At 42.0% G+C, this 18,133-nt stretch overlaps 1 protein-coding gene across 1 annotated transcript in view; it reads right to left on the bottom strand.

Moving 5' to 3' along the window:
* The window catches only part of SYT15 (synaptotagmin 15), a 35,120-nt gene extending 18,220 nt beyond the window's left edge, over positions 1-16,900 (bottom strand). Inside the window, exon 1 of the mRNA XM_067466323.1 lies at positions 16,498-16,900. Coding sequence (XP_067322424.1) covers positions 16,498-16,504 — 7 coding nt within the window. The 5' untranslated portion in view covers positions 16,505-16,900. The remainder of the gene's footprint in view (positions 1-16,497) is intronic.
* Between the last annotated feature and the right edge of the window lie 1,233 nt (positions 16,901-18,133).

The raw sequence follows: 18,133 nt of genomic DNA, 5'->3' as shown, positions 1-18,133 counted from the left end.
CTCAGCTTACACCAGTGGTTGCAGATTTATCACTTCATCACATGGGTCACCATTACAGCTGATCTACGGAGTCTCAAAACACCCATCTCACAACACACACTTTCTTGCGGCGGGGCTCCGTAGTTCAACTGTGGTGCAAGCATTCTGCAACCTAGAACACATGAAGTTTCCCATGTTCCATACGAAGCAATAGGGCTAGTGTGGAGAGAAGCTGTGTGGCAATGTGTGGCAATGCTTCCCCAAGCATTGTTATGGGCGATGCTGGGTGTAGGGTAATGAGATTGCCTTCCTGCCTTGTGGATTTGCCACTGAGGCTAACAAATTCCCCCATTGCTCCTCATCAATGTGATGAGATCCTTAGTTCATAGTCCTGAAGTAGTTTCTGCGAAGTTAATCCAGGAGGAGGGAGAAAAGAGGGAGAAAACCTACCCTTCCCAAATCCAATGTTTCTTTGCTTGAATGTTTCTTTGCTTAAAATAATAGTTTTGTGAGTTATTTGCCATTAGTAATGTTTGCGTCTTGTTGCCTGGGCGCACCTTATTGGCCACGCTCTGATGTACTTCAGTCACCTGTGTCCTGAAATGCATCTGTGAAATGTATTGTCGAAGGCTCTCATGGCTGGAATCACTAGGTTGTTGTAGATTTTTCGGGGTATATGGCCATGTTCTAGAAGCATTCCCTCCTGATGTTTCGCCTGCATCTATGGCAGGCATCCTCATGAGGATGCTTGCAATAGATGCAGGTGAAATGTCAGGAGAGAATGCTTCTAGAACATGGCCATATAGCCCGAAAAACCTACAACAACTCATCTGTGAAATGTTGGAATGAATGACATCAAGCCTAAATGTGTTCCCTGGTGCCAGCTCTTAAAAGAATAAAGCCTATCTGTTCTGTCGCGTGCTGGGCCTGTAAAGAATTGTCTTTAAACAGGACATGCAACCTTTGCCCAGAGGGAAACCAGGGGGCCCAAGGAGAAGTTCTCAGAGGTTTTCCACCACAAATGATCTTGAGATGGCTTGTGAAGTATAGCAAAGTTATGATTTCTTAATGAACAATCAAACAGAAACTTCTCTTGTCTTCAATAAAGTTAAACAAATGATTCCAGGCTTTTAGGCAACTGGTGAATTCCTAATCTTGCCCACGAAGGACAGGCAACTGTCTTCAATAACTTCTTCTTTAAAGGAAAATCTCCTTTTTAACTTCTCCCAGGCTGACTGTAATCTAACCCTTACTGATGTGGGCTCTGCTACCGGGTCGAATGGCGTCTCGAAGCACCGAGTGGACCTACCAGTAAAGGCTTAGATATTCTCCAGCTGGAGTTCTTTGGTCTTTAGGGCTGTTTTCCTGGAAATCTTTGGAGACTCTTAAGACTGTTTCCCCCCGGAAAGTCCTCAAAGCTTTGGGGAGGCTTCCCTGGAGTTTTCTGGTTTGCTCTTAAGATTGTTTTCCCCCAGAAAGTCTTAAGGGTTGAAGCTTTTGTGCAGGGGAAGCTTGGACACGTCCTGTACATTAGCTTTCCTTGCTGAGACTAACTAAAAAATGGCTCCCTTCCCTTCCCAAATGCCCTGAGCAAGGGGCAGGACCAAAACTTAACGATGATGGACAGGTGACTTGCCCTATGACTGCAACCAAAAGAAGCCACCCTTCTGCAAAGTCCCTGAAATCTAGGACTGCAATCAAACATTTAATACAAAGCAAATAAATTTGGAGCTCCTGGTACAGCCATACCAGCACACTATCCTTACCAGTCCCATTCTCAGTTCATTTCCCACGAGAAGATAGTATGCGACATAATAACATAAACTGAAACTCACATAGTAAACAGAGACCTCACAGAAATGGGAAAAGGCCTCGATTTCAAAGGAAGATACAGATACTTTGTGGATGCAAATTTCATTGTCTTTTTCCCAGTCACTTCACAGCTATTTTTTTAAGAGAGATAATTTTCCATCTCCATAGACCCTCTCTCTATAACATCTCAAGCAAGAGAGATGGAAACCTATGACTCAAACATAAGTTCTGTTTCTCAACATTTTTTTATCATTTTGTCTGATAAAGAAGCCAGTCAATTTGAAAAGGCAGCATGATAAATTTATCACCTTCGGGTTGGTTTACTAAAGGTTTCACCACAATGTGTACTTTGGATTTTTCCGATATGAGTAGACACACACTGAGAAAGCATATATGTTGGGTAAAATACAATATTCCCATGGATCTAATAAATATATTTTTCTTTTGTTTCATATAAACTCTTCACATGACTAGGAGGGTGGAAGCAATGAGTGGGTGGGTGGGGTAGAGTGGGCAAATTTACAAGGATTTGAGATATTGGGCATCAAGCCATGCCATGAATGTTATTCATTTCCTTTTCCCCTCAACTTCAGACAAGGACTCCAACTGGGAAACATGCACACACATTGCAAATCAAAGTGGAACACACTCAGAATTAAAGGATGCATATGTTTCCTGTTCTAGAAAGATACGTGGCACTTCAACAGCAGTGCCCCTGCCACCATATTGACCTTTCTGTTGTTTTTATCCTATACTAGCCATCCCCTGCCGCATGTTGCTGTGGCCCAGTCTGGTGATCTGGAAAATGAAGTAATGAGAAAGTGTTGGTTTCTAATCTATGTAATGTCTTGATGCTTGTGGGTAAACATTATTTCTTGCTGTTTCTTTGTCAGTGTTGATGTGGAGATTATCTGGTTTGTCTACTCTGGAGCATGCAGCATATAATTGTCCATCTTTAAGGGTCCCTTTCAAATCTGTGATACTATATCTGTGTGTGTGTGTGTGAATCATATATATCTATATCTATGGCTGGATGGCTCTTTGTCAGGAGAGCTTTGATTATGTTCTCTTGCTCTAGTGAAAGGAGTTGGACTGGATGGCGTTAAGTCAGTGTTTTTAAACCTGGGAGTTGGGACCCCTGGGGGGAGGGGTCTCGAGAGGATGTCAAAAGGGTCTCTGAAGACCACCAGAAAACACAGCATTTTCTGTTGTTCATGGGGGTTCTGTGTGGGAAGTTTGGCCCAATTCTATCATTGGTGGGGTTCAGAATGCTCTTTGATTGCAGGTGAACTATAACTCCCAGCACCTACAACTCCTAACTGTCAAGGTCTATTTCCCCCAAATTCCATCTGTGTTCATATTTGGGCATATGGAGTATTTGTGTCAAGTTTGGTCTAGATCCTTCATTGTTTGAGTCCACAGTGCTCTCTGGATGTAGGTGAACTTCAACTCCAAAACTCAAGGCCAATGCCCACCAAACCTTCTAGTGTTTTCTGTTGGTGATGGGAATCCTGTGTGCCAAGTTTAGTTAAATTCCATCTCTGGTGGAGTTCAGAATGCTCTTTGATTGTAGGTGAACTATAAATCCCAGCAACTACAATTCCCAAATGACAAAACCAATTTTTTTAAAAGTTATGGCCACTCCTTGGGTTAGTAGGTGTCTTGTGGCCAAATTTGGTGGCAATTAGTCCAACAGCTTTTGCGTTATGGTGTCCCTCAAAATGAACAGAGCACACACACACACATATATATATGTAAAAGAGATATAGATATAGGGATTGTTAAGATTTACTGATTTACTAACGCTAATCTTAACACTCCCACCCCTCCCTGTATTCCTTTCCACACCCTTTTGAAAAAATATGAAAAGAAATATTCCCAAAAAAGAGATGGCCTTAAATATTTTCTGTTGGTCATGGGGGTTCTGTGTGAGAAGTTTTCACCAATTCTGTCATTGGTGGGGTTCAGGATGCTCTTTGATTGTAGGTGAACTATAAATCCCAGTAAGTATAACTCCAAAATGTCAAGGTCTACTTCCCCCAAACTCCATCTGTGTTCATTTTGGGGCATATGGAATATTCGTGTCAAATTTGATCCAGATCCATCATTGTTGGAGTCCACAGTGCTCTCTGAATGTAGGTGAACGACAACTCCCAAACTCAAGGTCAATGCCCACGAAACCCTTCTAGTGTTTTCTGTCGGTCATGGGAGTCCTGTGTGCCAAGTTTGGTTCAACTCCATCATTGCTGGAGTTCAGAGTGCTCTTTGATTGTAGGTGATCTATAAATCCCAGCAACTACAACTTCCAAATGACAAAAATTTAAAAAAACAAGTGATAGTCACTCCTTGGGTTAGTAGGTGTCATGTGGCCAAATTTGGTGGCAATTTGTCCAGTGGTTTTTGAGTTATGTTAATGCCACAAACGAACATTACATTTTTATTTATATAGATGGTTTCTCATTCCCACCAGCAAAAACCAGCTATGCACTTCAGGGCAGTTCAGTGATAGAAGGGGCTCATTTGTGCTCTCCCTGGATTAGAACGTGCAACCTGTTGGTCTTCAGTCCTGCCGGCACAGGGGTTTAACCCACTGCGCCACCAGAGAAGAGCAAACTACAGACCATCAGCTGCAATGCAACCTGAGCCCTGCCACATGCACAATGGAGGACCTCCAAGTGGCAAGCTACTGGTCAAAGGATATTTCATCAACTAGCTTGCAAACTTTGTGTTTTGTTTGTTTGTTTGTTAAAACTATAATACAACTGTTTGGTTTGCTCCTGACACGATCAATAAATAAATATTGGGAGCTCCTAATTCAATGATGATATTGGTAGATGACCCTTATGCAACACTATAAAACAGACAACATTGTTTTCATACAAAGCAGTGGTTCTCAACCAGTGAGTCCTGAGGTGTTTTGGCTTACAACTCCCAGAAATCCCAGCCAGTTTACCAGCTGTTAGGATTTCTGGAAGTTGAAGGCCAAAACATCTGGGAACCCACAGGTTGAGAACCACTGATATAAAGGATGTTTCCTACACTGACAGCATGGATTGATTTTGAAAGGGTCTTTGAGTGAAATTTGCAAATGCTAAGCAAGGAGCTTTGAATGAAATTAACAGCAAAAGAGAAACATACCCTTTCTCTGTAGAAAAGGAGCAACAGGGAAGAAAATGTTTTTAAGAAACAAGATGTGACATGTAGAGATCGGAAGTTGTATTGTGGTTAAGTTCAAAGGTTGTGGTTAAGCGCAGAGTCTGCAGGTACAAGAAGGTACTTTCCATCAAAAGGTCAAGGGAGAGGGGCTGGAAAGAGAGTACTTTCCATGACCTATTACTTGAGTATAAAAGTCAGCAGAAAAAGAGGAGGGGCGCAGCAGTCACTTGAAGGGTAGCATCTGCGTATGCTGCCAGGCTGTCCGTCTTCTTCATGATGAAACTAAAATAAACCTTTTTTTAAAAATCTTTTTTGGGACTGTCTCCTTCCTTACGTGTTCCCGTGATGTGGACATAAGAAGATCCAATTTAGGGTCTCTAACAGTTTCCTGTAAATCAGATGGCCATAAAACTTCTGGACAACTTGAATCCTGTATGTATGACACCTCATGTGTCATATATACTGTTATTTTCTGTTATCAACAGAAAAATTTTGCAACTTGTTTGATATGTAATTGTGCCATATTCTGGTATGTCTGGACTAAAAAGTGGTAAATGCAGATCCATTTCTTCAGCAGCAAAGTAATCAATGACCTTTTCATGTTAGCCATATTTCAAATTCAAATTATTCTCATTTTCTTTTTCATTTTGCTAGACTTGAGCTTCATCCTAGCTGGAAGAAAACATTTCCTGATTTTCAGTATTTTTCCAGCTTTAATGGGCTCTTTCAAAAAACAACAACAACACTTCCAGACACGAGCATCAATTGAGGAACATCAGGAAACATTAGCAACCAATTGACTTAAATAAAACATGATCATTTTACAATTATTAAAAATATGGTTCACGTCAACTGCCATTAGAAAACATTTAACAGTTGATTTATGGTGAAGGGTTTTTTTTTCTTTTGTTCCGCTGATGTATCCTTCCCTTATATTTCAACTCTTACAACTCAACTCTGTTATAATACTAAGGACAGGCAATGCTGTGTGGTGTCTTTTGTAAAGAAAATGATTCATTTTGTTGACTCAGTCATTTGTTTTGTGATAATTACTATTTGACACACATTAGTCTCCACATTATAGGAACCTATCTGGTTTGCTTTAGTTTATCTGTGATGACTTTCTCCAAAGACTACTTGAAACTGACGTTTGCAAACGCTTCAACTAATCAATTCACTAGGAACGGCATCATTTCTATTTTAATTTTGGAAGGATTATTAAAGTGTGGATTATAAAAATGATATTTTATTTATCATGTCAGGAGTGAATCAAACAGTTGCATTGCATTTTTTTTAAACACACACACAAAGTTTGCAAACTTGGCATTCTATTAAATGACCTTTGACCAGTAGCTGGCCACTTGGAGTGCCTCTGGTGTTGCTGCAAGAAGGTCCTCCATTGTGCATGTGGCAGGGATCAGGTTGCATTGTAGTAGGTAGTCTGCGGTTTGCTCTTCTCCACACTCGCATGTCATGGATTCCACTTTGTAGCCCCATTTCTTAAGGTTGGCTCTGCATCTCGTGGTGCCAGAACACAGTCTGTTCAGTGCTTCCAAGTCACCAAGTTTTCTGTGCGCCCAGTTTCTCATTTGGTATCAACCATTGATTGAAGTTCTGGGTTTGAGCCTGCCACTTTTGGACTCTCGCTTGCTGAGGTGTTCCAGCGAGTGTCTCTGTAGATCTTAGAAAACTGTTTCTTGATTTAAGTCATTGGCGTGCTGGCTGATATCCAAACAGGGGATGGGCTGGAGATGTCACTGCCTTGGTCCTTTCACTATTAGTTGCTACTTTCCAGTGAAAGGGTCTTTGAGTGAAATTTGCAAATGCTAAGCAAGGGGCTTTGAATGAAATTAACAGCAAAAGAGAAACATACCCTTTCTCTGTAGAAAAGGAGCAACAGGGAAGAAAATGTTTTTAAGAAACAAGATGTGACATGTAGAGGTCGGAAGTTGTATTGTGGTTAAGTTCAAAGGTTGTGGTTAAGCGCAGAGTCTGCAGGTACAAGAAGGTACTTTCCATCAAAAGGTCAAGGGAGAGGGGCTGGAAAGAGAGTACTTTCCATGACCTATTACTTGAGTATAAAAGTCAGCAGAAAAAGAGGAGGGGCGCGACAGTCACTTGAAGGGTAGCATCTGCGTATGCTGCCAGGCTGTCTGTCTTCTTCAAGAAGAAACTAAAATAAACCTTGCTTTTTGATCTTTTTTGGGACTGTCTCCTTCCTTACGTGTTCCCATGATGTGGACCTAAGAAGACCCAATTTTGGGTCTCTAACACCAGTGGATGTCAGGTGATGCAATTCTGGGTAAACAATATAATTTTGCCAGTGGTATAGGGTGCAGACACCCCATGATAATGTGGCATGTCTCATTAAGAGCCACATCCACTGTTTTATCGTGGTGAGATGTGTTCCACACTGGGCATGCATACTCAGCAGCAGAGTAGCAAAGCGCAAGAGCAGATGTCTTCACTGTATCTGGTTGTGATCCCCAGGTTGTGCCAGTCAGCTTTTGTATGATATTAATTCTAGCACCCAATTTCTAGCATCCAGAAGCAACTTACAGTATTAAAATGATGATTATATGTATGTGTGTATGTATGTATGCATGTTAGAGATAACTTTTTACACATTCAAAACCCTCTTCCCAGTATCAGATTGATTTCAACATCCTCCACTGTCAGATCCCAGATTATATGGGATTACTAAAACAAGAAACTAACAAACAAATAACTCATTCTTAGAATAATACATTTTTAATTCTGTATGGTCTCTCAATTTTGACAAGCAACCTCATCAAATGTGTTGCCAAAATAGCCATAGATGTGCACAACCTGTCGCCCCATGCCCGACTCACTTGAGTCCCCTTTCCAAAGGGGAAAGCATTGACTGCCAGGCTTCCCCTTGTTGATCTAAGGCAGTGGTTCATCTGTCCCCAGATGTTTTGGCCTTCAACTCCCAGAACTGGCTGGGATTTTTGGGAGCTGGAGGCCAAAACACCTGTGGACCCACAGGTTGAGAACCATTGATCTAAGGCAACACGGGAAGCCTCCCATGTTGCTGCCATAGGGTCATGCGCCAGTTCACATTTCCTTTTATGATGATGCCTTGTTGGAAGTTGGAATACATCATGGGATGGGAGATGGCGAGCTCCATCATAAAAGGATAGGTGAACTGGCATATGCCAGTGAATTCGCCTCCATCTGATGAGGTCGATAGTAAAAGATCAGATTCAGCATCTGGTTTAGGGCTGTCTCTGAGTGGGATCCAGCTATATTGTTTACATCCCCCTTGTAAAATCCCTGTGCAAGAATTATAAAACATTATGGAAAGAGAAGGTGAGGTGGGAATGTTAAAGACACCTTTTGAGCCCAATTTATTTCCCCCTTTACTTGTTTGAACTCCATTCCACTTTTTAAAGTTCATGGAATGAAACAGGTATAGATACAAATGCGTGGAGACCAGGAAATAGGAAATCTAACAAAAATGCAAACTACTCTGGCAGGGTGACAAATACTATCTTGCCTATGGTGGTAAAGAGTAGTTAAGAGCACACAAGAGATAGGTTTGCCACTGGTAAACACACATATGACAGAGAAAAGTCTCAGCCTCATAGATGTATTACATTGATCAGGGACTGGAGAAGCAGTCCAAACATTATTGTAAAATAGATCTAATTCTGGAGGAGGAGGAGAATGTGTATTAAAATGTCTGATGTGCCAAGAAGCCATTATTTCCATTTACATCTTTGATGCTAAGTTGGGACCATATCCCAATCAGTATTTTATTTTATTATTCACAGTATTTATATTCCATCCTTCTCACCCCGCAGCGGACTCAGGGCGGATTACAATGTACATATACATGGCAAACATTCAATGCCATAGACACACAACATATATAGACAGACACTATTTTAACATTTAACATTCCAACTTTCCATGAGGGTATTCTGGCCACCAGGGGAGCTGTTGCTTCACCGTCCATTTGTGACACTGATGAAGTACTTCCTCATTCTTTGCAGGATTGCTGGAGATTTTTATGGCATTGTAAATTAGTTAAACTTTTTCATGAGGGTATTCTGGCCACCAGGGGAGCTGTTGCTTCACTGTCCATTTGTGACACTGATGAAGCACTTCCTCAGCAGGCTTGCTGGAGATTTTTATGGCATTGAAAATTAGTTAAATTAGCCTCCCCATGTAGGTGGTACCTAAATTTCCTACTTGACAGATGCAACTGTCTTTCGGGCTGCAAAGTCGACAGCAAGCTACACAAATTGTTCGGACACTCACTCCGACCCGGGCTGGCTTCGAACTCATTACCTTTCGGTCAGTAGTGATCTTAATGCAGCTGACTCCCAGGCAGCTGTGCCCAGTATCTCCTTTCAAAGCAATGCTTCAATCTGGATTTGGTTCAGGTAAGTTTCACTAGGAAGGGGAAGCGTTATATCTATAAGAGATTTCCAAAGCTTTCAGATTTTGTTGTTGCTGCTATTTCTGGGTTTTTGAAAAATTAAGCCAGGGCTACGAAGTGCTTTCAATGTAGGGCTGAAGTGCCTCTGGGAATGACAGTACATGATGTGGTACATCATTTGAGGCTTTGTAGGGGAAAAGGATGGCTCCCCACAACACATATACACACCCACACAAATGATGCCGTTTGTCCAGTTTAGCCGGTAGAACAGTGTTTCTCAACCTTCCTAATGCCCCTAAATACAGTTCCTCATGTTGTGGTGACCCCCAACCATAACATTAATTTCATTGCTCCTTCATAACTATCATTTTGCTCCTGTTATGAATCGGAATGTAAATATCCAGTATGCAGGATGCGTTTTCATTCACTGGCACAAATACCTAATATGCCCAAATGTGAATACTGATGGGGTTGATTTTTGTCATTTGGGAGTTATAGTTGCTGGGATTTATAGTTCACCTACAATCAAAGAGAATTCTGACCACCAATGATGGAATTGAACCAATCTTGGCACACAGAATTCTCATGATGAATAGAAAATACTGGAAGAGTTTGGTGGGCATTGACCTTGAGTTTGGGAGTTGTAGTTCACCTATATCTAAAGAGCACTGTGGACTCAAACAATGATGGATCTGGACCAAACTTGGCACAGATCCTCAATATGCCCAAATGTGAACACTGGTGGAGTTTGGGGAAATGAGATTTCACATTTGGGAGTTGTAGCTGCTGGGATTTATAGTTCACCTACAATCAAAAGCATTCTGAACTCCACCAACAATGGAATTGAACCACACCTGGCACACAGGACTCACATGACCAATAGAAAATACTGGAAGAGTTTGGTGGGCATTGACCTTGAGTTTGGGAGTTGTAGTTCACCTACATCTAGAGAGCACTGTGGACTCAAACAATGATGGATCTGGACCAAACTTGGCACAGATCCTCAATATGCCCAAATGTGAACACTGGTGGAGTTTGGGAAAATGAGACTTCACATTTGGGAGTTGTAATTGCTGGGATTTATAATTCACTTACAATCAAATTGCATTATGAACCCCACCAACGATAGAATTGGGCCAAACTTCCCACACAGAACCCCCATGAGCAACAGAAAATACTGTGTTTTCTGATGGTCTTAGGTGACTCCTCTGGCACCCCCTCGCAACCCCCCCAGGGGTCCCAACCCCCAGGTTGAGAAACACTGTGGTAGAAGAACAATATGCTATTCAATCTTTCCTCCCAAGGGTGACTGGTCTGGATTATTGGGCTGTGTAGAAGGTAAGTTTCTTTTCTCATAATATTGCCATGTATTGCCTCAACTGGGTTGCTACTGGATCCTCTCTGAAATACAAGCTTTGGTGACCAAAAGACAAAAGGAATTCATGTCTGCACTGCATGGAAAGAGAAGTGTTTTTCAAACCAGTTTCAACTCTTTGATCAGTGTTATATAGTCTAGACATCCTCTAGCATACTTCAGTTACTTAGAGAGAGCCAGGCAAAATGTTTCAGAGTATAATAACTGAACTGAAGAGATGCTGTTTCATATATTTCAATAATGTCAATAATGCGATTACATCTTTTCATTTCAAAGTGGCAGCTTCTGACCAACACTGACATTCCCTCCATCCTACAAACAACAAGGAAACACTGCCTTAAAAACACTTCTAAAGATAACTTTACCTTTCATGAAATACAATACAAATCAAACAAAAGTAATTATACAAAATTAAAAGCCTCCACATGTAAGAATAAGTTACCAAAGAGATAAACTAGACTGTTGATTCTTTATTAGCAGTCAGGGTTTTATAGGATTACTAGCGGTCCCCTGCCACGCGTTGCTGTGGTCCAGTCTGGTGATATGGAAAATAAATTAATTAGAAAGTACTGGTTTCTAATATATGTAATGTCTTTATGCTTGTGGGTAAACAGTATTTCTTGATGTTTCTTTGACAGTGTTGACGTAGGGATTGTCTGGTTTGCCTACTCTGGAACATGCAACATATAATTGTCCATCTTTAGGAGTCCCTTTCAAATCTATAATACTTGATCTGTATGTGAGAGAATCATATATATCTATCTATATCTATGACTGGATGGCTCTCTGTCAGGAGGGCTTTGATTACGTTTTCTTGCCCTGGTGAAGGGAGTTGGACTGGATGGCCTTAAGTATTTTCTGTTGGTCATGGGGTTCTGTGTGGGAAGTTTGCCCCAGTTCTGTCATTTGTGGGGTTCATTCAGAATGGTCTTTGATTGTAGGTGAACTATAAATCCCAGTAACTACAACTCCCAAATGCCAAAGTCTATTTTCCCCAAACTCCATCTGTGTTCATATTTGGGCATATAGAATATTCGTGCCAAGTTTGGTCCAGAACCATCATTGTTTGAGTCCACAGTGCTGTCTGGATGTAGGTGAACTACAACTCCCGAACTCAAGGTCAATGCCCACCAAACGCTCTAGTATTTTCTGTTGGTCATGGGAGGCCTGTGTGCCAAGTTTGGTTCAATTCCATTGTTGGTGGAGTTCAGAATGCTCTTTGATTATAGGTGAACTATAAATCCCAGCAACTACAACTCCCAAATGACAAAATCATAATTTTTTGAGTGATGGTCACTCATTTTGTAGTGAGACATTTTGTTGCCAAATATGGTGTGATTTCGTTCATTGGTTCTTTTGTTTTTAAGGTACTCATTATGCACAGAGCATTTATATATATATATACATTTTCTCAGTCCAGAACATGTCCGAAACATTTACAACTTGATCCAAGACAGAGGTAAACTGGCTTCACTTTTATTATTGACTTCTTAGAAGATGTATTTAGGATTGCAGTCTTCTCCTTTCACTATAGATAATTTATAATACTTAAGTTTCACACATATTTGATATAAATACTCTTAAGGTTCCATCTGATCTTGGCAGCTAAGTAGGGTCAGTCTTGGTTGATACATGGATGGGAGACAATTACAATCATAGAATCCTAAAGCTGGAAGAGACCTCATGGGCCTTCAAGAAGCAGGAAAATCACATTCAAAGCACCCCTGACAGATGGCCATCCAGCCTCTGTTTAAAAGCCTCCAAAGAAGGAGCCTCCACCACACTCCGGGGCAGAGAGTTCCACTGCTGAACAGCTCTCACAGTCAGGAATTTCTTCCTAATGTTCACGTGGAATCTCCTTTCCTGTAGTTTGAAGCCATTGTTCCATATCCTAGTCACCAGGACAGCAGAAAACAAGGTTGCTCCAGTTATCGAATGCTAGGTGCTGTAGACTATATTTTAGAGCAGGCCTGCACAACCTGTGTCCCTCTGGGTGTTTTGGACATTCCTGACCATTAAAACAAGCTGGCTGGGGCTTCTGGGAGCTGGAGTCCAAACACCTAGAGAGGTGCAGATTGCACAGGCCTGATTTAGGAGAAGGAATGGACAAAACCACCTCTGAGTATTTATTGCTTAAGGAAAACCTATAAAGTTCATGGGGTTGTCATAAGTCAACAGGTGACTGAAGGTGCCAACACACACTCAGCATACTTCCTACTTTAAAGATGGGGAAACAGATGCTGAAATGCAGCAAATTGCTCTAGGCAATTCTGGTGGAATTCTAGTATTTCAAGTTCTAATCTCAATCCATTAGATCATATCCGCAAACAATTTTGCAGACCAAGGATAACCCAATGCAGCACACTATCTTCAGAAGGTATATAGATGAAGAAATACAATCAGTTGTACAACTCGCCGTAATGCCCTAAACTACCAAATTTCATCTGGTTTCAGAAACTAAGCAGAGTTGATCTTTGTTCTTGGATGGGAGACAACAACAACAACAATAATAATAATAATAATAATACTTTATTTATACCCCGCTACCATCTCCCCAAGGGACTCGGTGCGGCTTACGTGAGGCCGAGCCCACAATACATCAGTAATAAAAACAATAACAACAGTAATACAACAATAAAATAAACTCATAACACAAAATAAGCAATAAACATTAACAGTAACACAACGACGTATAAGAGATCTATGGCTGGGCCAAATGTAATAATTAAAATTTTAAAAATAATGCTGAGCATGAACAGGTGAAATATGACTAGGATAGAGTTTTCGGAGAGGGATGGGGCATGCAGACAATCCTAGATCATTAATAAAGTGTATTTAAGAACATATTGCTGGGAGTTTCCTTATTCTGGGAAGGCACACTAGAACAACCACGTTTTCAGGCTCCTCCTAAAGACTGCCAGAGTTGGGGCATGTCTGATGTCCTTGGGGAGTGAGTTCCAGAGTCGAGGGGCCACCACCGAGAAAGCCCTCTCCATCGTCCCCACCAGTCGCGCCTGCAATGGGGGTGGGACCGTGAGCGGGGCCTCTCCAGATGATCGAAGAAATCGTGTGGGTTCGTACACAGAGATGCGGTCACACAGGTAGGCGGGTCCCAAACCGTTTAGGGCTTTGTAAGTAAGAACCTGCAGCTTGAATTGGGACCGGAAAATAAACAGCAGCCAGTGGAGCTCCTTAAACAGAAGGGCTGACCGCTCCTTGTAAGGAGCACCAGTTAACAACCTGGCCATCGCACATTGTACCAAATGAAATTTCCAGGCCGTTTTCAAGGGTAGCCCCACATAGAGTGCATTACAGTAGTCTAATCTGGAGTTGAGTAAGACATGGACCACCCTGGCCAGATCTGCCTTCACGAGGTACGGTCACAGTTGGTGCACGAGTCTTAATTGTGCAAAGGCCCTCCCGGCCACCGCCAACGCCTGAGCCTCAAACGTAAGTGATGAGTCCAGGAGGACACCCAGACTGCGGACCTGTGCCTTCAGGGGAAGTACAACCCCTTCCAACACAGGTTGCCAGCCTATACCCCAATCCAGTTTACGATCGACCAGGAGAACCTCTGTCTTGTCGGGATTGATCTTCAGCTTGTTCCTCCTCATCCAGACAGCCACAGCGGCCAGGCACTCATCCAGCACTCGAGAGGCTTCCTTGGAATTAGGTGGAAAAGAGTAGTAGAGTTGCATATCATCTGCATAGAGATGGCACCCAACTCCAAAACTCCGGATGACCTCTCCCAGCGGTTTCATGTAGATGTTAAAAAGCATGGGAGACAGAATGGAACCTTGAGGGAACCCACAGGTCAAAGGCCAGGGGTCCGAACAGGTGTCTCCCAGCTTCACCATCTGGGAACGACCCAAAAGCAAATATCAGGTGCCACTGACTATATTTCAGAAGGTTTGGGCAAAATATCACCTCTGAGTCTTCCTTGCCTAAGGACTTCATCCCACGTAGTAAAATCAGCATGTCTACACGTTTAAGGAACGGCAACCCACAGTGCCCTTCACATGATGTTCATTTTACAATTGTATCACGTTAGTTTTATATTTGTATAATTCCTTTCTTCCTGTGTGTGTTGTAGATAGTACTTACTTACTTAGGCGATCCCTCGTTGGACGAGTAAGATGGTCTTCCATTATGGATTTCCTTGTGGGTCCGTATGTGGCTGTGGAGCCCTATTCTTGCTCTGCATCTTCTTCCGCAGTGAGGGCATTGGTTTCCAGGTGGAAGGCGGTCCCGGTCGGGGTTGGCTTGACGTGCCTTCCTCCTGGCACGTTTCTCTCTTTCACCCTCCACTCGTGCCTCCTCAAATTCTGCAGCACTGCTGGTCACAGCTGTCCTCCAGCTGGAGCGCTCAAGGGCCAGGGCTTCCCAGTTCTCAGTGTCTATGCCAGAGTTTTTAAGGTTGGCTTTGAGCCCATCTTTAAATCTCTTTTCCTGTCCTCCAACATTCCGTTTTCCGTTCTTAAGTTCGGAGTAGAGCAACTGCTTTGGGAGACGGTGGTCGGGCATCTGGACAACATGGCCGGTCCAGCGGAGTTGGTGGTGGAGGACCATTGCTTCAATGCTGGTGGTCTTTGCTTCTTCCAGCACGCTGACGTTTGTCCGCTTGTCTTCCCAGGAGATTTGCAGGATTTTCCGGAGGCAGCGCTGATGGAATCGTTCCAGGAGTTGCATGTGACGTCTGTAGACAGTCCACGTCTCACAGGCATATAGCAGGGTTGGGAGGACAGTATATAGTATACCTTAGGCAAAGCTGGCTGTCTTTGTGTTGCTTCAAATTCATGGTGTTGTATAAATGTATCTGCTCAGATTCATGTTTCTACATATTTATAATAACCTGCCCTCTCTCCCCAAGGGGAGAAATATTTATTGAGAAATAAATAGTTCTGTCCATATATAAATCAGGCAACAACATAGAGATGTTTAGGATTTAAATGACACTTCTACACCATAAGAGGTCTCAAGCATTTTACTACCATCTGTTTTAGAAAACACAAAATATACTATATTATACTATACTATACTATACTATACTATACTATACTATACTATACTATACTGGTTGATTATTCCTTAGCTGAATTGTTGGAAGCAGAAATATTTTGGATTTTTTCAGATTTTGGAATGCCTATATTTACATATATGTACATAGACCTGGGAGATGAAACCCAAATCTAAATATGAAACTCATTCATGTTTCATATACACTTTACACATATAGTCTGAATATAATTTTATACAATATTTGTAAAACATTTGTGCATGGAACAAAGCAAAAGTATCAGACACCCTGTGGATAATTTTGGAGTATTTTGCATTTTGGGAGGAGTGTTCAACCTGCACTATACCACACTATAAATACTAAGATGGATCAACTTATGACCTCTTGTATAAGAGCGAAAATAGGTGAAGTTTGCAAAGATGCCCTCCGTTCTGCAAAAACTTTGGTTTAACTACAATTCCCAAAATCTCCCAGACAGGGACCATGTTGGCTGAGGGACATTAACCACTTTTTCATGCTCAGGCGTGATATCCCATGTATTACCCATGAACAGAGATATAAGAGTGGTACAAATAAGAGTGGTGTTTGTGAAACACGAGACAAATACACTTCTTATCCACTCCTTTCCTCTTTCCTTCCTAGTCCTCCACTGTCCAAACCATCTCTTTAGAGGTGCACTCTAGAAGAAGGAAGAGAACTTAGCTGCCTTTACCCCAAACAAAACACAGACTCCCAAGTAACACTACTTACCAGACATGAGTCCTAGAAGAAGTTCATTAATAGTATTGTCTCTGGTGTCCCAGCTGTCCTGTTCATGGTCTCATTCTCATTCTGCCCTGGAATCCCCAGCAGGCATTTGATTCTCCAACTCTACTTTTCTTAGCAGCTGTTTCTTCTTCTTGCCTGTCCTCTGGTGCCTTCACATCTAGAGCTGGCAGTAGCAGGCAATCATAGCCAACGTTTCTCCTTTGCTCTCAACCTCAGGTGCTAGCTGATAACTTTTTCCCCACATAGATCTTGTGCGTCTGAGATTAGAGCAAAGCAAGTAGTAAGAACCAGAGTGACGGTGCTTCAGCCACCTCCTTTCTCCTCCTTCAGATGTTGAACAACCGGCTCCTCCTCCTGATTACAGGCGAACTCCTTGATATTTCAAGGGCTGTAGAGAACTTGCCAACTCCAGCAGTCTGGGCAAGAAACAGTATATGAGGTCCTGCTAGCAACCACCTCTTCCTTCCTTCCTTCCTGAAGAAGTATGAGATTTGTTACAGAGCCTTAGCAGTATCCTTCTAATATTTTTTTTTAAAACTGAAAGGAATTGGCATTGAGAGGGAAACTGCCAGAAAGATTACTTGCCGGGCCCTTTGTTTTGAAAGAATGCCTTACAGAAGAGTTTCTTGAGACATCTGATTTGGAGGGCTGGCATCTACACCCACACTCCAGTTTGCCAAAGACATGCTGTATTTCATCACGTAGTAGTCGCCATTGCATAATAATCACACACTCATTTTGGGGAAGTAAAAAACGGAGTTTTGCCATTCTCCACATAATTGTTGCACCCTTAAGTCGCTAGCCTTGGCCCTTTGTTTTGAAAAAATGCCTTACAAAAGAGTTTCTTGAGACATCTGATTTGGACGACTGGCATCTACACCCACACTCCAGTTTGCCAAACACATACTGTATTTCATCACGTAGTAGTCGCCATTGCATAATAATCACACACTCATTTTGGGGAAGTAAAAAACGGAGTTTTGCCATTCTCCACATAATAGTTGCACCCTTAAGTCGCTAGCCTTGTCCCTTTGTTTTGAAAAAATGCCTTACAAAAGAGTTTCTTGAGACATCTGATTTGGAAGACTGGCATCTACACCCACACTCCAGTTTGCCAAAGACATACTGTATTTCATCCCATAGTAGTCGCCATCACATAATAATCACACACTCATTTTGGGGAAGTAAAAAACAGAGTTTTGCCATTCTATACATAATAGTTGCACTCTTAAGTCGCTAGCCTTGGCCCTTTGTTTTGAAAAAAAAAATGCCTTACAGAAGAGTTTCTTGAGACATCTGATTTGGAGCACTGGCATCTACACCCACACTCCAGTTTGCCAAAGACATACTGTATTTCATCACGTAGTAGTCGCCATTGCATAATAATCACACACTCATTTTGGGGAAGTGAAAAACAGAGTTTTGCCATTCTATACATAATAGTTGCACTCTTAAGTCGCTAGCCTTGGCCCTTTGTTTTGAAAAAAAAAATGCCTTACAGAAGAGTTTCTTGAGACATCTGATTTGGAGCACTGGCATCTACACCCACACTCCAGTTTGCCAAAGACATACTGTATTTCATCACGTAGTAGTCGCCATTGCATAATAATCACACACT

Source organism: Anolis sagrei, chromosome 3 (genome assembly GCF_037176765.1).
Source record: "Anolis sagrei isolate rAnoSag1 chromosome 3, rAnoSag1.mat, whole genome shotgun sequence".
Classification (NCBI taxonomy): Eukaryota; Metazoa; Chordata; class Lepidosauria; order Squamata; family Dactyloidae; genus Anolis; species Anolis sagrei.
Note: the sequence above shows the minus strand (reverse complement) of the source record. Positions and strands in the feature narration are given on the sequence as shown.